We start from the raw sequence: 15903 nt of genomic DNA, 5'->3' as shown, positions 1-15903 counted from the left end.
TTATAAATGCAGATTTTGCAGATGGAAAACCAATCTGAAAGTCTACAACATATGATCACAGAATGCTTTATGCTAGCTGATAAACACAACATCTATCTAAAACACTGTTTTGATGATTTTGAAGATTTTGCAATATTAGATCCAATCACTCTCTGGCAGCACATCTTCTGTCAGAATAGCAACTGTCAAATTTCTAGAGGCCTTGAACATCGAATATAATTAACTTTTATTGTAAAACACTTTGATTTTTCAAATTATGGTTTTCTATTTGAAGTAACACACTAACTATGCATCAATCAAGTTTTTATCATTCTTATATCAGTTTTGTTTTACCAAATGTTATATTGTATAGTTGACTCAGGCATAACTATGTATGATGTTATGTTTTTAGCAAACATTGAACATTATTGTACATTTTGTTACATCCAGACAGGTCATGCTCTATTGTTGTATCTAAATCTTATAGTAACTAGTACAGAATATTCTTGTATATTATTTATAATCTTCCTAATGTCAAGTGATTCTTCCTTTTTTTCTCTTGTTACCCTTTTTTTTTATTACCTTCATTGTTATGTGTATTGTGCTGGTTACTGCTGGTTGCTGCTCTCTTGCTGCATACATTCAATGTGTATCTTATTAGTTCAAATTTAATTTAATATGTATCCTATTTTATCTGCATGATTATAAAAAATCTTTTTTATCCCTTGTATAATATTGTTAAAATTGAAAGGTTGATTATAATTCAGACATGTCAGTAAAAACATACATAAATATCTTTAGTACACTTTGTAGATTCTGAGGTTTGTAGAAAGGAAAGGTTAAAGGAACGAAAAAGGTTAACAGGTTCTCGGGCAATGTGAGCATACTTAAATCTTCCGATGAAGTCTAGACATGACCTTTCCCTGCAATAATAGTTAAAACCCAAGATATTTCCTCTGAGGGACAGAAAATGTAAAAGTCAAATGGACTAGAAGAGTTTGCAGGAAGCCAGGACAGCCAACGTCAATTGGAGCACACTCTATGGAGCTGAGGCACTTCTTAGATAACAGTCTTGCACACAGTTAGAGAGTTTCTGAAGACAAATTACTGTAGGGTCACAAACGTTTACACCTGTGGAGGGTAGAGCTGAAGTCAACTCTAGCAAAGTAGCTACTGCAAGTCTCAACTGAGAAGAGCAAAGCAAAAGACACTGAGGTAAGTACTCCAAGTGGGAACAGTACCTCTGGTTGCAGTGATGCAGATCCTGGGTTCCTGAGCCTCAGTCGTGGGGGCAAGAGGGCGGATATCTGGAGGACTCCTGCGGCAGCAATTTCGGATCCGTGTCACTTTGCAGATTCAGCGCAGTAAACAGCACCACCGCAGATTTTAGATACCGGTTGGGCTTCCTTCACTCCTTGAGTCCTGCACTCTGATGAGGGGACTCGAGCTCTGGTTGTCCTGCTTCTGGAGGGTCCTTAGGAGACTCCTGGAGCTTCTGGCCGGATTGCAGACGTTGTACTCGACTACGGATTTCTCGACCCCTGGCACTCAGTTCCTGCAGCACCAAAGAAGTAGAGCCAGTCGGGGAAGATGATCCAGTGGAGTTTGTCTCGTGGTTAGTTGGTCCCACAAACCCAAGGGAAGAAGTCGACCCTTCCGGAGCTTCTCTTGTCGATCAGAGAAAGGAGTTTCAGCACAGCAGCAGGGCTTCACTGGGCAATTCAAAGGTCCAGAAAGATGCAGCAAGCTTTGTTCACGGTTTCTTCATCAGTTGTTCTTACCAGTTCTTGACTCTGACTCTAGTCCCAAAACCCTTGCCTTTTAAGCAGGTTTCTCCTATTGATGCACAGCCTAGGCTGTCACTCAAACAGCCGGGCGGTTGTCCTGAAAGGACAGCCAGCGAGCTAATCAGGACTGGGTGCATTCAGGCACTCCTAAAGACAAAGGACAGGGGAGTTTCAGGAACCGCCCTCACTTCCTGCCCTTTAGACACACTGGAGCCAGTGGCGGATTTCAGTACTGAGGCCCGCCAAAGGCAAAATGAACATAGGGCTCAAACATTTTTTGGCACGCAGAGCAAAACCCAAGAAAGACCTCACAAAAACAAAATGGCGAAAAAAGATGATCTGGGCCATTTTGACAAAATGTTCACCCATCCTGCGGTAGAAAAGCAGGTAGTTAAGTGGTAGGAAAATTAAACCACTGCCACCAGCCATTTAAATTAGTGAGGGTAACATAAAAAATGTTACATGAGTAGGTAGGATAAGGGGCTACTAAGTAACCCCCCAGCACTCCGCATAAGATAGTATGTGCTGGACCTGCAAAGAGAAAAGGTAAGAAAAGTCAATTTTTTGTTTACTATTCTTGGAAACAGTAGTTCACACAAGAAAAGATATTTAAACCTTATGAGAAATCTGAAGGATTTCTTTGTGACAAAGCAGTGAAGGTGCTGTGTGTCACCATACAAAAAGTAGATGCCTATCGAGTTTGTCAGCCTCCAAAAACAAAGGAAACATATAATCCAAATTAGGTCAAAACACATGAGAGAGGGCTCACTCACTCCAGCGTTAAAATTAAAAAGTCCTAAAGTCCAGCAAAAGAACTTGGTGTCCTCTATAGTTGAAGGGAAATAGCACAGAAATGAGAATTCTCCATAACACAAGCGAAAAGTGTAAAGAGACGGCGGAAGTCGGTTTACTCTTATCTATTTGCATTCTGCAGAGCTAAAAGGATAAATGTTAGGGAGAATGTTCAGTTTAGTGCTAAATTCCTCCCACCATAGAGACCCCCAGCTCTTTTGCTGAACTCTGGGACTTTGTACTTTTAATTCTATGTGTTTTCTGTGGGTTATTTTGGTTATGGAGTCTGACAAACTCCATGAGCATCATCTTTACATTGTGACACACAGCACCTCAGTGCAGTGGCACTGGGATCTCTCTTAGATTTCCCAAAGGTTTAAATACCTTCTCTTGGTGAAACTACTGTTTCCAAGAGCAATATAGTGAAATTGACTTTGCTTACATTTTGTAACTTTCTAGACCCAGCCCACCCTATTTTACCATAGGGTGCTGGAGGGGTCACTTAATATCCCCTTTGTCTAGTTTCTCATGAAAAAAATGTGTTACCCTTTCTACAATTAATGGCTTGTGGCAGTGGTTTACTTTTTACTACCATTGTGTGTTTTTACCGCATGCTGCGTTCGCAGCCACAATAAAGCACCCATGGGTGCCCATTTTTGTCAAAATAGCCCGGTCTTCTTTTTTTTGCCATTTCTTGTTGGAAAGGTCCTTCTTGAGATTTACTCTGCGCGGCAAACCAGGTTTGGTCCCTTTCTTTGTTTTGTCTTTGGCGGGATTCATGAGTTGAAGCCCGCGTCTGGCTCCAGTATGTCTGGCAGGGGCAGGAAGTGAGGGAGCTGCCCGAAACTCCCTGTGCTTAATCCCCTTGGTTACACAAATGCACCTAAAGGTGATTGGCCGGCTGGCTGTCCGATGAGCTCCATACTTTCATAGTAAACCTTTCTGTGGAAGGAAAGGACATGCTGCTTTCGTAAAAATGTCTTATTTGCTCTTCACAATATACCAGAACATGTTTCCAAGCATCTGCATTTGGCAAACATAGCTGTAGCTCATGTTCTTATTTTTGGTTTTGGCTCACATGGTGGCGCGTCAGCAGACAGTTTTCGCAAAGACAATGCCACAGAGAAAATGGATTGGAGAGAAGCAGAATATTTGTTCAGCATGGGAACTGGCAATTCTATTGGCATGCATTGGCAGCAATACATTTATTTTGTGGCGTGTCTCTCACCATGCTTTCATCTGCCAGCTTGTTCCACTGCAGGCACAAATCAGAGTATTGTCATTCATGGAGTCTAAGTCACAGCCCTAATCCTGTTGTCCTTGGCCACATCATTCTTCCTCGTCCTTCCTAATCCCTCTCTTACTTGCCTCTTTCCTCCCTCCCCATCCCTTATTCCTCCACCTTTTCCCTCTCAATCTTCCCTCTTGCTCTTCCCTCTCCCTCTTGATCTTCCCTCTCACTCTTGATGTTCCTTCTGGCTCTTCCCTCTCCTTCTTGCTCTTCCCTCTCCTTCTTGCTCTTCCCGCTCCTTCTGGCTCTTCCCGCTCCTTCTGGCTCTTCCCGCTCCTTCTGGCTCTTCCCGCTCCTTCTGGCTCTGGCTCTTCCCGCTCCTTCTGGCTCTTCCCGCTCCTTCTGGCTCTTCCCGCTCCTTCTGGCTCTTCCCGCTCCTTATTGCTCTTCCCGCTCCTTATTGCTCTTCCCGCTCCTTATTGCTCTTCCCGCTCCTTATTGCTCTTCCCGCTCCTTATTGCTCTTCCCGCTCCTTATTGCTCTTCCCGCTCCTTATTGCTCTTCCCTCTCCTTCTTGTGCTTCCCCCTCCTTCTTGCGCTTCCCTCTCTTGCTCTTCCCTTCCCTCTCCTTCCTTTCTCTCTTCCTCTTTCCCCTCCATCGTCCCTCACCATCTTGCTCTTCGCTCTCCCTCTTGCTGTTCTCTCTACCTCTTGCTGTTCCCTCTCCCCTCTCTTTGTTGCTCTCCCTACATACTAGTGGGACGCCCTTAAGGCACATAGTCCCTGTAGCATCTCTCAGGCTCTCCATATTGCCCTAGGTTGATTATACCAGCCTACATTGGTTTTAGGAGTAGGTTGGTGGTAAATGTATTTCAGTTTTGGCTTCACCGGGGTGCAAACCAATTTACCTTTTCGGTAGCCGCTAGGACACCGATTAGTTTTTTTCTGCCCTCTGCCATTTTGTATTGTAGGAATCCCCTTGTTCAGGGCAGGCTCAAGGTGGTCTTAAAATGGCAGTTCTGGCCAAGTGGGCACTTTGTGACCCTACAGCCTCCAAATTGGTTGAAACTGGTTTAGGCCATAGAAAGAATATTTTAAGAAATGGTTTAGGCCAGTTTGTCCTTGAGCATGTCCTGCCAACCTGCTGAAGGAGTTTCCCCTGCCGATTCCTGCTGTTTTGGGAATTTCTTTAACCTTTACTTGCTGGGGTCAGTGGATTGGGCATTTCCCATTTTGGTTTTTCCACCTCTGGAGGAGCAGTATGGGCTCCCTGAATTTGCCCGCTGACTCCCTAAATCTGCTGGGTCGAGCCTTCCACCACTTTAGCTGATTACCAGCAGAATCTTTAATATGACTCTGGGCCGCTGCTGTCACTTAGAAGGGTGCTAGAACACCAACACCTACTCGATCTGCTGCTTGGGAGGCTGGAGGTTGCCTCCAGCCATTGTCCATATCCTGGGATCGTTTCCTGCTGAGCTGCCACCCTTCTTAGTCCGCCGAACCACAGGAAGCCATCGCCAGATTCTTCACTTCAGGCTTGAAGCTAGACATAGTGTGAAGCTGTTTATTTAATTCCTGGTTCATGGGGTCTGGTTCGTGTAATCTGCACCGAGAAAAAAAACCTGTCCCTACTACGTATTTAGGGGCTGTAACTGTAATCATACAATCCCCTGCCGACGTGCACTAACCAGAGCCACGCTGCACTTACTCAGAGCAATGCTGCCCTGATTGCACTTCCCCCGTCCATTTCCCTGGCACTTTCCCCTTCTCCCTCCCCCTGCACTTTGCGTTGCTGCACTTGCCCGATCTGAATAGCACAAAGACTAGTAAGATCGTTTGTCTTGTACTTGTACCTCTTTCTTACCTCCCTTGTCTTGTTGCGCCTAGAAACACTTGTGTACAGGCGTGTTATAAATGACAAATCATATATCATATAAAGTGGATGGCCCATTGGCTTTATCCCATTGGAACTTTCTACCATTACTGGAACTCCCCTAAAGTGACTCTGTGGGTATTTGCTTGCCCTTAGACATTTTCCTGTACCCACAAGGGGTTCAGTGAGCTCTGGACCAAGGACTAGAATTTTAGGGCTTGTATCTGGATGCATCCCATTTGTGAATTTGGAATACGTTTTTAAATGTTCATATGCCACCCCTGATATGCACTGATGAGCAATTTAATTTCCATTCCTCAAACGAGGATGGAAATGTTTTTTATTTTAGCTTTTTGCCGAGATGTGTTCCACGTGTTTGCTGGGAGCCTGTCTTACATTCGTGTTGGGAAACTAATGTATGCAAGATGGTTGGACATCACATCTTTATGCTACTGTCCAGCCCTTCCTGAAATGCTCAGGTCACCTTTTAGAATAAGGTAATCTCAGCATTTCTGAAAGTAGCACAAATGAAACAAGTGCGTTCCCAGTGCTCCTTTCATTTGTGCTACGTTTAGAAAATATGGCCCTGTGGTTAAATTGTATCTATGAATTTCTAGAGGTATAATGATCTGTTATTATACGTCTAACCTCATTTTGATGGCCCTCAGTCCATTGTTGAGCGTTGGTAGTCCCTCCTCTCTCTAGGTGTTACACTGAGGATATGATCTGCCTGTATGTAACATATTTTACTATGTACTGGAGGTTGTTTGGTATTCAGTGACTGTTTATATACTGGCTCTTGTGGGCCCTGATTAGGCATGTTATTGCTATCTACTGATACGGTTTTTGACATACCCTGCTCGAAAATGAAATGAAGGAATACAATTATAATGTGAAGTACTGGCGACTGGCTACTGAAGATAGGCTCTACATTTAGATTTGGGAGTGGGAAGGCTCTACCATAGGCTCTTCTACTGTTTTTTCATGCACAGTGGTTTAACGTGTGTACTTATGAACATTTAATTACTTTTGTCTAACTCTGTTACCAAGAGTACATTTTTATAATACCTGTTTATTGGGATTAACTGTACCTCACCACCTCACCACCAGCCTTCCTCCCTTGAGCGAAGCCTGACTACTCTACCACAGCTACTATAAGTGAGTTTGGTCTAACTGTTTGTTGGAGCCCTGTCTTACCATTAGGATAGATGGAATTGATGGACCATGTACACGTGTTTTAATTGACTTTTAGTATCCTTGACTTAATGTGTATAAGTGAACAATAGATTGCTTGACAAGCTTTTGTGTGTATTAAGTATACATTTCACCAAACCCTTAGTTTCAGCCTTGCTGCTTGTCCTCACTAGGAAGAGAGTTTGGTTCAGATGTGTTGTGTTCTTTATGGTTGGCTTCCCAGAACCCTACATCCAGAGTGGTTATGAAAAACTCCTAAAAATCACCATTTGTGTTCTGTCCACCTTGCTCCTTCAAGTAACAATGTTTTTCAATTTGGGACTGTTGTTACCAAGTAAGATTCAAGGTAAACTCCCCTGTGGTCTTGAGGCTCAACATCTGGCCTTAATATCTCAAATGAATTTTATAATTACTCACAATTTAACAGGAGTAATGGGGCTAAATTGTGTTCATAAACTCATGTGAAATGAAGCTAAATTGTCTATTTTTAGCCTATGTTTTATTTATGGACAGATGTTTAGGTTCTACCAGTATTAATTTGATTGTGTTGTATGATTGCATTGAGATATTTGAAGATATTTCATGAAATTGATTTATTTCCTCTTTTGCTGAACTTACATTTCAGATTTTCAACTTGATGAAGTTTGACAGCTACACTCGCTTTCTGAAATCCCATCTCTACCAAGAATGTATGCTGGCAGAAGTGGAAGGGCGCTGTCTTCCGGATCCGCAACAAGTTCCCAGCAGCCCTGTATCCAAGCACAGCATTAACTCTGATCGTTCCAATATCTCAACACCAAAAAAGGTACTTTGCTTTTCCTTGCCTTATAAGAATAGGGGTTCTTTGGCAAAGTGTCTTTGGTAATGTCTTGATACCGCTATCCCAAGACTCTCTGTTACATCATTTGTTTTAGGTAGATTTTCCTTCTTGAGTGAAATTCTCACCACTTTGTGAGTCCCCTGGCATTTTTGCTGGACTATTGGATTTTTGGACTGATTCTCCTGAGTGAGTGGGAACCTATTTCCACACTCACTCCTTTTAATCTAACCTTGTGAACCCTTTTTACCTCTTGAGGCTATTTTTTAATGGAGTTATGTTTTCCACCATGTCTTCCGACAACTACTTTTTATTATTGTAACACACAAACCTTTCTGTATAGTTTTACTTGAGCTTTCCTTTTTAGCTTATCTGTGTTAACACATGCTACCAGAGCAGGGGGACACCCTTTTGTCCGTCCTGTATTTTATTTTGTGAGATCAGCACACCCCACCTTATGTGGAGTGGTGAGGGGAAACATTGTCTCCCTTTTCTCACCGTTCCAGTAACTTTTAGTTTCTGTTACAAGTTCATCTGACTGGCTAGTGGCAGTGTACCTTTTTGCATGATGTTTTGTGGACTTTGGTTGCGGGCTGCCTTCGCAGATGCGACAGAGGACACTACGGTGACCATTTGCCTAGAATGGTGGCTGTACTTTAAACCTGTGTACTGTGTTGGGGAAGTCAGACAGACAAATTGGAATGATTTGGGAATTGTTGGATATCAGACCCACCTCCACTGAAAGGCCTGTGTTGGCAGAAGGTTGGACAAAAAGATTGGACTGATTTAAGAACAAAGACACCTCTCTTCCTAAAAGAAGTCGGAGTTAGCAGGACAAGGATTTCCCAATTAATGTATAGGCTATAGTTTTCAGCACACACTGAGAAGTGAGCTATATTAATTTCAAATTTTAACAATATTCACCACGTAGTATTCTGCCAAATGGGGAATTCATAAAAGTAATATTTTTAGTTAAATAGGCTAAGGATCTACACATTTCACCCCGCTCCGCCCACTATAAAGGGAAAGGGTTCAAGGCAAGCATACCTCCTCCACCTTTTGGTTTCCCAGGGCCCAGTTCTACATACATAGAAAGCCTCTGTTTAAAGTTCAGGAAACCCAGCTGCATCTCAGGACCCTCTGGAAAGATATGGCAGGGGTCTGGTCACTCCACTTTCAAAGATGTCCTCCCGCTCTCCATCATGGGACTCAGTCAGCTTTAAGGCCGTCCTAGAAATAGACAGCTCCAGCCAGATGCACTCTCGGCAATCTCCTCTGGTGTTTCCTCTGGTGTTTCCTTACAGCTGTCAGATGGTAAGTTTTAAGTTTCAGCACCCTTCCTTGTCTCTGTCTGTCCCTCCTTTGATCCCTCCTCCTAGTGCAGTCACCCTTAAATAGCAGCAATGACACCACCAATTTATAATCTTGGGGAAGTACCCTGAAATAATTCCCGCAACTAGGATTGGAAAGTTACCCGTCTCTCTCCTCCCAAACCCAGCCTCCAAGTCAGAGTTTAGGGGACTTGAGCAACATATGGCAATTCACATTTGTAATCGTGATTTGTTCTCCTTTAACATTTTTGGCCAGAACTAGTTATGTATCACAACTTCATAATTTGAATAGCAACTGCCATAATAAACATAATATATTTTTATTTATTTTATATATTTATATAGCGCCAGAGTCCGCGAGCATCGGGGCGCTTAACATGGACACAGGGACTTCAAGATGACGAGACAACAAGAATTAGAGGGGCAGTGATCATGGAGAATTAGATAAACCGACCACCACGTCCGTACCATGTAGCACGGCCATGGGACACGTTTCTGCCGTTTCCATAAAAAGCATAACAGTTATGCATATGCAAGTTATTACCAATATCTCTAATTTTATTCGCCACCCACTCACCAGCCCTCACATTTGTAATACGTTCAGATATCCAGAAACACATCTTAAATAGCCATTAGAGTTCCATGAGTCACAGGTGGATGAATTGTGTATCTCCAACATCGCCTGGAAATTACCTGGTACATAGATGAAGAAAATCTGCCCCGTGATTGTTGAGAAAAAGGTCTAAATGAGAATAGTCCTTTAAAGTTAACTGTGAATTTTCATGTGGGACAAAGGGCCCTTCTCCTGTCTTCCGGCCTTTTGTTTTCACTAGGTCAGCCTGTACCCATCGTTTTTTTGTTATCTGTCTCTTTGTGTAGGAAGCTTGCTCTTTGATGTTGCTGTCCCCATTTCACACATATTGGTCATGCTCCAGCCAAGGGGAACATCTCTTGCATTCAATGCTTTCAGAGCCAACAGGTCTGGAGTACACTGAATTTCGACACCTTTAGCAGGACATTTTATTGCAGCGGGTAATTGGATGGGAGATGTGACATCCAGACTGTTTGTGGGACATTTCCTTGTGAAGTTTCCGACAACCAGCAAAAGGGTTTGTCTTGAGCTGACATTTTATTATGAACACAAAGTGGATTTTCAAATGTCACTGGAGTTTGTATGTGAAACCTAATATACATTGCTTTTTGTCAATCCGCACATCATGTCTTTTTTCCCTGACATTTGTTTGTTAGCAGTGATGCATTTTCACATTTAAACTGCTTTTATTTGCACACATCTGTGCAAGCCAATTTGGTGTCACTGTTCAAAAATGCTGTTTTCCATGTGAAAGGGATCTTTGATTCCTCAGTCTATTGTAAATTAAAATGCTACTTTTCTTTTGAGAGGAAGGCCTCTTTTCCACGTGGCTCTTTAATTTTACTTGAAAAACAAAAACAAAGGCCATGCTGTTTTTGTTTGTGTTTAAAATCCTGCTTGTTATGTGAAAGGAACTTCTGCTTGGGGCCTTTGAATCCACCCCACATAGCATACACCTTTTGATTTTAAGAAAGCATCTCTTTCAGTGTATATCGTAGGTCATTTGTGGTGTAAAACTATTAAGGAACAAATCTTACAAAACAAGAGTAACGTAAATACAATAGTAGGGACCTGCTTTTGACCACTGTTGGGCACCTCAGCATTGTTGGGTGGTTCATTCTTGCAGAACTCCAAGGCAACAATGTTGAAATGTCAACCTTTCAAGATGATTGTAACATTACATCACATAGACAACACAATGTAATCCTATATTTGTATGAAACATTCCCATTTGTATGAACCCTGCACCAACGACAATCCAGGTGACCCAAAAGAAGATCGATCAGCCTTCCTGCAGTGGGACCCACACGCCAAGACCGTCAGCAATAGCAAAAAATGGCTTTATAAAGTCTGAAGAACCTGGCCAAACGGATCTGAATGGCTCAAAGAGCAAAGATGGGCAGCCAGCCAGAAAAACTCACCCCAGAAGGAAAACTGTGGTAAAGGCCATCAAAGATGGCCCGGACAAACAGCAGCGCCTGGTTAATGGATGCTGTTAGGAATGATTTTCTTTTTACTGCTTTTTTCCCATCAACTTCTATGGGACACCCTTTCTTTTTGCTATGGCTTGCATGGTGATCTGCAATTTTGGAGGCAGGTAAAGCCCTCAACTTTACTTTTCTTGTTTTTTGCTCACTCTTATGAGAACTTATCCATCCTTAAGACTATCGTTACTGGGAGACCTTAGTGCATTTCTTGTATTCTGAAAACTGCACATCTCACTTTAAAGTAAAGTGCAGTTACGATACTTTGTATCTTATAACATTTTCTTTGTAACTTTGTGGTTATAGTTACTGTTAGGCAAAGTTTGAATGCAGTACCGTTTCGGAACACTACAAGCAACTATGACTACAGGTCGAAGCAAACCAACCTTTGGTATAAGTCTGTACTACACAGTTTTGGTAGCGTTGCTGAGCAGCCAGGCGTATCTCAAGAGGGGAAATGTGAGCAGTAATGATGTTACACAGAGGTCTACAATCACAAGAGTTCAAATAGACTCTTACACTCAAGGTTTCTTGATAAAACACTTATTAACTATATCAGTCAGTTATAAAACATTCACTAGCAGGAAGAACTATATATAATCACACACAAATATACTTCAATACTGTACACTCTAAGTTTCTGAATCAGATAAGACCCTATTGTAATGGCCCACAAACACACCCTATAATTACAGGTAACTTTAAGTAATAAGGGTGTAGGGGACATGAATATCTTACTGTAGCATTCAGAATACTTTTCAAGAGGAGTAAAAGGCAAAGGTTATTTAGAACATGAAAGGTTACAATTATTCTTAGACAGTGCAAATATTTAGAGTTCACCAGAAGAGTCCATTCTGTTCAATAGGCTAGGCCAAAGTCAATGGGCTAAAGTCTTCGATAAAGCAGTTCTGGTAGTTAAACGGAAAAGTCTCTGCACAAGTTCTTAGGAGTAGTTTGTAGCAAGAAGAATCATATGTTGGGTCACAAGCTGATTAGGCCTGTGAGTTGGGAAAGTTTCAAGCACTTTCCCCGCGAGAGGTAAGTACTCTGTCTGGTTTTACAGTACCTTACAAATGAAGAAAAGAGGCAGCTGATGACTTCTGTTCCAGGCAGTTCCTGCAGATCTCGCTGTTCCTGAGCCTCAGTCGTGGTGACAAGAGCGAGGACGTCGGGGGACTCCTGCACTGCACTTGAACAGACAAAATGCTTGGCAAAACCTCAATTCTGGTGGCTGTAAGTCAAGCACACAAACTGGTATCCTTCTCCCTGGTTATTCGGTTTTCTGCAGCACTCAGAGGAAATTTCAACCAGCTCCGAGATTGGTGTCCAGGTGGCTTACTGTTGAGTTGATTGGTCCCACCAACTCAAAGGGAGAAGTCGTCCATGCAGGGGCTTCTCTGTTGATAAGAAAATGGCAAGTAGGCACTACAGCAGGGCCTCACCGGGTAAACCAACGGTCCAGGAGTTGCAGCAGGCGCCCTCTTCAAGTTATTCTTCGGTTCCTTAGTCCAGTGGTCGACTCTGCCTTCCAAACCAAGAGACGCGCCTTTTATTCAGTTCTCTCCCATTCATTCCAGCCTAGCTGTCACTCACCCAACACAGTGGCTGTCCTTGCCGGACAGTCAGCCAGCCAATCACGCCAGAGTGCAATCGGGTCTCCTAGGAGACTAAGCACAGGGAGTTTCGGGCACCTCCCTCACTGCCTGCCCACCCCAAACACTCCTGAAACCCACAAAAGGCGAATGAACAAAGGGACCAAACCTAGTTTGGTGCGCAGAGAAAAACTCTAGAAGGACGGCGAAAAAAAGAAGACTGAGACCTGTTTAAACAAAGGGGGCTCAGACAGTATCTTGAAAAACATGGCTCCCGCGATTTAATGCTACCGGAGCTACGCATAGTTCGCGTTCGGGAAAAATCATGGTAGTTTGTTGTAAAATCACTGCCACCAGCCATTCTAAGAGGAAAGGAGAGCATTTGACTGCTACATGAGTATCTAGACACAGGGGATACTAAGTAACCCCTCCAGCACCTCTATTGTAAAAGACTAGTAAAGTCAATTTCACTTTACTTACTCTGGAAAACAGTAGTTTATTCGAGAGAAGGTATTTAAACCTTGGGACAAACCTAAAGGCTTCCCTGTGCCACTGCACTGAGGGTGATGTGTGACACAAAATGAAAAGATGATGCCTATGGAGTTGGTTAGACTCCATAACCAAAAGAAACAAACACAGAAAACACATTGAATGGAAAAATTCAAAGTCCCAAAGTTTAGCAAAAGAGCTGGAGGGCTCCAAGGTGGGAGGAATTGGCACATTTTTGAGAATTCTCCCTAACAATTTCAATGTGTCCTGGGTGGCTGGTTGAAGCAGATTGTTTTCTTGCGTGTTTTTTGACTTTTTACTCGTGCACTTTACCACATAATACCATAAAAATTACTTTATAATCTAAAATGGCTTTGCCAAGAGATTTTTTCCTCTTGTGGTGAGTCAGAAGGAGGACTCAGATTCTTAGATGACATGATGCACAATGCTTTGTTAAAGTTACTTGAAAGACCTAACTTTCCCTATTACTTTGGGTTGTCCCTGCCTACGTTACTAACTAAGGTGCTCGTTCATCAGTTGTGAATGTCCAAATGAACAAGTACGCTGTCCAAAACTACCCTATCTGACCCTACCACTTATGACAACTAACTTAAATCAGGAGAATGACTCCCTTCTCCCGATGGTACTCCTGGTACCAGTATATGTGTTTGTTAGGGAGTTTTACAAAACTCCACCAATGGTAGGACTTGTGAAGACTCAAACTTGGGACGTAGTGTTCCAAGTCTAAGTATAGGCCTGAACCACATACATTTTGTTGGTAGCAATGACTGAACCGCCAGGCTTATCTTAGGAGGGAGAAAGGACTGTAGGTGGTACAAATGACTTAGAGTATACATATAGGTAAAAGAAACACTGATGCACTAAAGTTTTATAGAAAATAATGGTGTATATTATATATACTCTACTAGAGTACTATAACACACAATAAGTAACTTAGAAAAACAAATGCCTTATTCAGTAAGTAAACCCCTTTGAAATATTTTTTAGAATGGCAGTATGCAATTCCAAGGTAAGTAAAACTCTGCCTTCTTGTATAGGGGGAAGACTGTCCTGATAATTACGGACGACACAGTGGTCATGTATTACCTCAATAAGAGAGGGGGTGTAGGGTGACTTCCACTGTGCAGAGAGGCAATGCAGATCTGGGTCTGGAGACTAGAAGAAGGACTCTTCTGGCAGTTCACCTAGCTAGAGAAGAAAATGTAGCGGCGGGCGACCTGAGTCGCCCATGAGTGGGAGTTGGCTCAGGAAGTCCTTCTAGAGATCTTCACCCCTCTGGAGAACCCCTAAAGTGGATCTGTTTGCGTCCAATGTCAACAGGAAGTGCAATCTATTCTGCTCCATGGAATTTCCTCAGAGAGGTGCTCTACGGGAAGTTTTCGTAGTTGACTGGGAATATCCACTCCTGTACGCATTCCCGCCAGTCCCTGTCATACCTCATGTCATCAGAGTTGCCCCGAATATACCCTCGCCACCTATGTCACCTAAGTATGGGGACAATCCTAGAGAGTTCAGATCTTTTTGACCTTGTGTCGAATACACTATCTAAATGGACCTCAGTTGTATGCCTCAGATCAGGCCAGGGTTTAATTCATATTGCTGAATTTGGAGGAAACAGCCTTATCCTGGGTTACTCACTCCGTCTTTGGGAATAGTCCTATCCCCAATGATTATGATCGTTTTTTGGAAGCCTTTCGAAATATGTTCAACAGGCAATATACACTGTCCAAGCTGTTTGAAACAAGCTATTAGACATTCGGCAAGGTAGTAAGGATTTTGTTTCCTTCATATATCATTTCAAGTCCTTAGTTACTCAAACAGGATTGCCTGAGGACGCCCAGATGACTATTCTTTGCAAAGGTCTAAAAGAAGACCTTAAGGATGCCCTCAGCTAGGTGGTCGACTTATCCAATAATCTTTATGATTTTCTTTCTTTGACCATTCGTCTAAATCAAAGATACATAGAAAAAAAGGGACAACGAAGAAGAATGGGGTTTAGGAGGACCCCTCCTCAATTGCCAAAGGAAAATAATCCTCCTAAAGCAGAACCCATGCAATTAGGGAGCACCAGGGGACCTGTTTCCTTGGATGAAAGGGAAAGACATCTTCATCTCAATCTTTGTTTTTACTGTGGAGACCAAACACATTTGGTAATAGAATGCCCAAAACGGAACCCCTCGTTTTCACGAAACCCCTGAGCCGGTACATATCCGATTTCCCTCAGGAACTATGCCCTGCTATGCCCAGTTAATCCACACATTTCTTTATTATGGTGGATATCGGCACCGATTCCACGAAAAGGGAAGGGGTGTTAGCACTTATAGACAGTGGAGCAACAGGCAACTTTATCGATCTTGCCTTTTCTTATAAAAATTACTTTCCTTTAATCACTAAGGCTCGGACAGAACGCATATTATCTGTTGATGGTTACCCTCTTATTTTGGGACCTATTGCATTACAGACCAAAACCAGGACTATGCAATGTGCTTCTTTTCAGAGAGAACATCTCGAGTTCTATGCAATAGCTGGGTGCCTGGTTCTGTCAGTCTTACAGGACACCAGGCCCTCCTATTCCAGTCCACCCCCGCACTTAGTCTCCCCACCACCTCTTCCTGCACTTGCCCTTCTGGGCCCCTCCCCCTGCACTAGCCTGGCTGGGCCTGCACCCTTAGCCTTTCCAGCCCCTTACCTCACACTTAGCTGCGGACCTTCTTCCCCTGC

At 42.9% G+C, this 15903-nt stretch overlaps 1 protein-coding gene across 7 annotated transcripts in view; it reads left to right on the top strand.

Annotated features, from left to right (window-relative positions):
• The window catches only part of RGS12 (regulator of G protein signaling 12), a 1255576-nt gene that overhangs the window by 790024 nt on the left and 449649 nt on the right, over positions 1-15903 (top strand). For all 7 annotated transcript variants that reach the window (XM_069632045.1, XM_069632046.1, XM_069632044.1 and 4 more), the window contains one exon: positions 7482-7661. In XM_069632045.1, the coding sequence (XP_069488146.1) occupies positions 7482-7661 (180 nt within the window). The remainder of the gene's footprint in view (positions 1-7481; positions 7662-15903) is intronic.

This window comes from Ambystoma mexicanum, chromosome 6q, assembly GCF_040938575.1.
Source record: "Ambystoma mexicanum isolate Mex_15411 chromosome 6q, UKY_AmexF1_1, whole genome shotgun sequence".
In the NCBI taxonomy this organism is placed as follows: domain Eukaryota; kingdom Metazoa; phylum Chordata; class Amphibia; order Caudata; family Ambystomatidae; genus Ambystoma; species Ambystoma mexicanum.
This window is presented reverse-complemented; position numbering and strand designations above follow the sequence as displayed.